This window comes from Penaeus japonicus, unplaced genomic scaffold, assembly GCF_977035675.1.
Source record: "Penaeus japonicus unplaced genomic scaffold, GWHDUDI00000001_assembly GWHDUDI00000013, whole genome shotgun sequence".
In the NCBI taxonomy this organism is placed as follows: Eukaryota; Metazoa; Arthropoda; class Malacostraca; order Decapoda; family Penaeidae; genus Penaeus; species Penaeus japonicus.
Window position 1 is genome coordinate 43,336,844 of NW_028234415.1, and position 2,500 is coordinate 43,339,343.

The following is a 2,500-nucleotide window of genomic DNA, read 5'->3' on the forward strand; positions in this document are numbered from 1 at the left end:
ATAAAATTTTAATAAATATATTATTTTAATAAAATATATATTTATAAAAAATATATATATATATATGTATATATATTTTATTAAAAACATAAAAAAAATAATATAAAAATTATTAAAAAAAATTTTCTTTATTATTTTATTTTGATAAGGCGTGATTTTTACCGCCATTTTTTATTCATTATTATCATTATTATATTTTTTTTTTACATAGTCAGAATGTTCATTTTCTGTTTTTTCTTCATAGTACGGGAATTTTACTGTTTAAGTAGTACTAATGTATTTTGATTTTTTATTATTGTCTTTTTAATATATTTAACCTGTAATACTTTATGCACACCGCACGCCAGCATACACACACACACACACCACACACAACACACACAACACACACACAACACACACACACAACACACCCAAAACACACCCACAACACAACAATCACATACACAAAAACATACAATACCATACACATACACAAACATCCATACCATACACTACACATACACACACACACACACACCAAAAAACACACACACATACATTCCCCCCGCACGCACGCCGCACGACGCTCGCACGCACCGCACGCACGCACGCAACCCACCACACACACACACACACACAAAAACCCACAAAAACAATCCCCCAAATGCGTGGGTTTACCCCTCAATATGAGGCAACCAGAAGTCGCCAGCTTGGAAAAGGCCTGCAAAAATTTTAAAGGGCAAATACAACTCGAGGGGGGACCTCATCAACCGCAGACCTAGCGCAGAACGACATAAGAGAGGCCCCGAGGGGGGGGGGCGAGGCCTCCACCACCTTTGGGAAGGGGAGGGAGAGTGGGTTTTATGATTTTTGTCTCTCTCCTTCGGCTCAAAGGGGCAGAATTGGGGGGATTTTTTTTTTTTTTTTTTTTTTTTTTTTTTTTTTTTTTTTTTTTTGTGTGGGTGTGGTGTGGTGTGGTGTTGGGGGTGTGTGTTGTGTGGTGTGTTGTGTGTGTTTGTGTTTTGTGTGTGTGTAAGACTGACTTACCGCCAAGGTTATGCACATGCCCCGTTTTAAAGCTTGGGAATTTCTCCGTTATTGTTATTTTTTTAAAACAGTTATAAATATCCCACCACACAAAAACCACTCCGATTTAACCAAAACAAAAAACAATATCTTTGGGACCTCAAAGAACCTAACAAACCACAAACCCACAGTGAGTCACAGAAGCGTTTTCCCTGGAGCAGAGACTGGAGGGGACAGCAGCCGTTAACACGAGCGGGCCACCGTGAGGGCGAGGAGGAGGTCCTCAATACAAGCGCAGGTCGGGGTGGTCCCTGGGGGCCCAAAACAACAACGGAGGTGGGGGAAGGGCCAATGCAGAGAAAAGGGAATGTTTTTTTTTTTTTTTTGCTTTTCGTATTTTCATTTTTAATTCTTCTTTTTCGTCTTTTTCTTTACCTTCTTCTTTTTCCTCTTTTTGTTCTTCCTCTTCTTTACCTTCTGCTTCTTCCTCTTCTTCTTCCTCTTTTTCTTCCTCTTTTTCTTCTTCTTCTTCTTCTTCTTCTTCTTCTTCTTCTTCAAGAAAGCGAAGCGTCGACCGGGTTATATCCACAAAGAAAGCCTGGCATAAAACCAGCAGTAACCGCCAGGTGTATGTTCAGGATTTTTTTTTTTTTTTCTTTTTTCTTCGTAAAGAATTTCAATATGGGTTTTCTGATTTTTGTTTTGGTTCTAATTTTTGTTTTTCATTACGTGCTCTCTCTCTCTCTCTCTCTCTCAATCTTCTCTTATCTCTTCTCTCTGCTCTTCTCTCATCTCTCTACTCTCTCATCAATCATCCTCTCTCTCCTCCTCAACGTCTACTCTCTCGTTCCTCCTCAGTCTTCTCTCTCTCCCATCTCTCCTCTCTCTCCACTCTCGTCTCTCTCATCTCTCTCATTTCTCTCATGTCCTCATTTTACTCGTTTCCACCTCTCGTCTCTCTCACTGTCCTCCTCACCTTACAATCATCTCTCTCTCTCAAACTTTCCCCTCTCTCCGCTCTACTTTCCTCTTTCCTCTCTCTTTCTCTCTCTCTCTCTCTCTCTCTCTCTCTCTCTCTCTCTCTCTCTCTCTCTCTCTCTCTCTCTCTCTCTCTCTCTCTCTCTCTCTCTCTCTCTCTGTGCTCTTCTTACTGTCTATTTTACGTCCTCGCTAGATGTTGAAAAGGGAACGCGCGTAAAATAAGTGAAAAAATGAAGGGGAAACTATATTAAAACTCCTTACTCTCCTTCAGACGATTGCAGAAGGAAATCGCAGGACTCACCCAGAGCTACAAGAACCTTCGGGAGGAGCTCGAGAAGTGCCAAATATCCAAGGACAACTTTAAGAAGAAAGCGCAGGAGTATTGCAGGACTTTAGAAGAGCTGACACATATCTTGTCCTCGAAGGTAAGGGATGAAGGAACTCATACCGATCTGTGGAAAGGTGTTGTTAAATGTAGCATAGTTTAGTCTTTAATATTTTAATTTAAATA

At 40.2% G+C, this 2,500-nt stretch overlaps 1 protein-coding gene across 3 annotated transcripts in view; it reads left to right on the forward strand.

Moving 5' to 3' along the window:
* LOC147470685 (uncharacterized) overlaps nucleotides 1-2,500 on the forward strand; it is a gene marked incomplete at its 5' end in the record, with an annotated part of 15,738 nt that overhangs the window by 4,704 nt on the left and 8,534 nt on the right. For all 3 annotated transcript variants that reach the window (XM_086543588.1, XM_086543590.1, XM_086543589.1), the window contains 1 exon segment: nucleotides 2,261-2,414. In XM_086543588.1, the coding sequence (XP_086399714.1) occupies nucleotides 2,261-2,414 (154 nt within the window).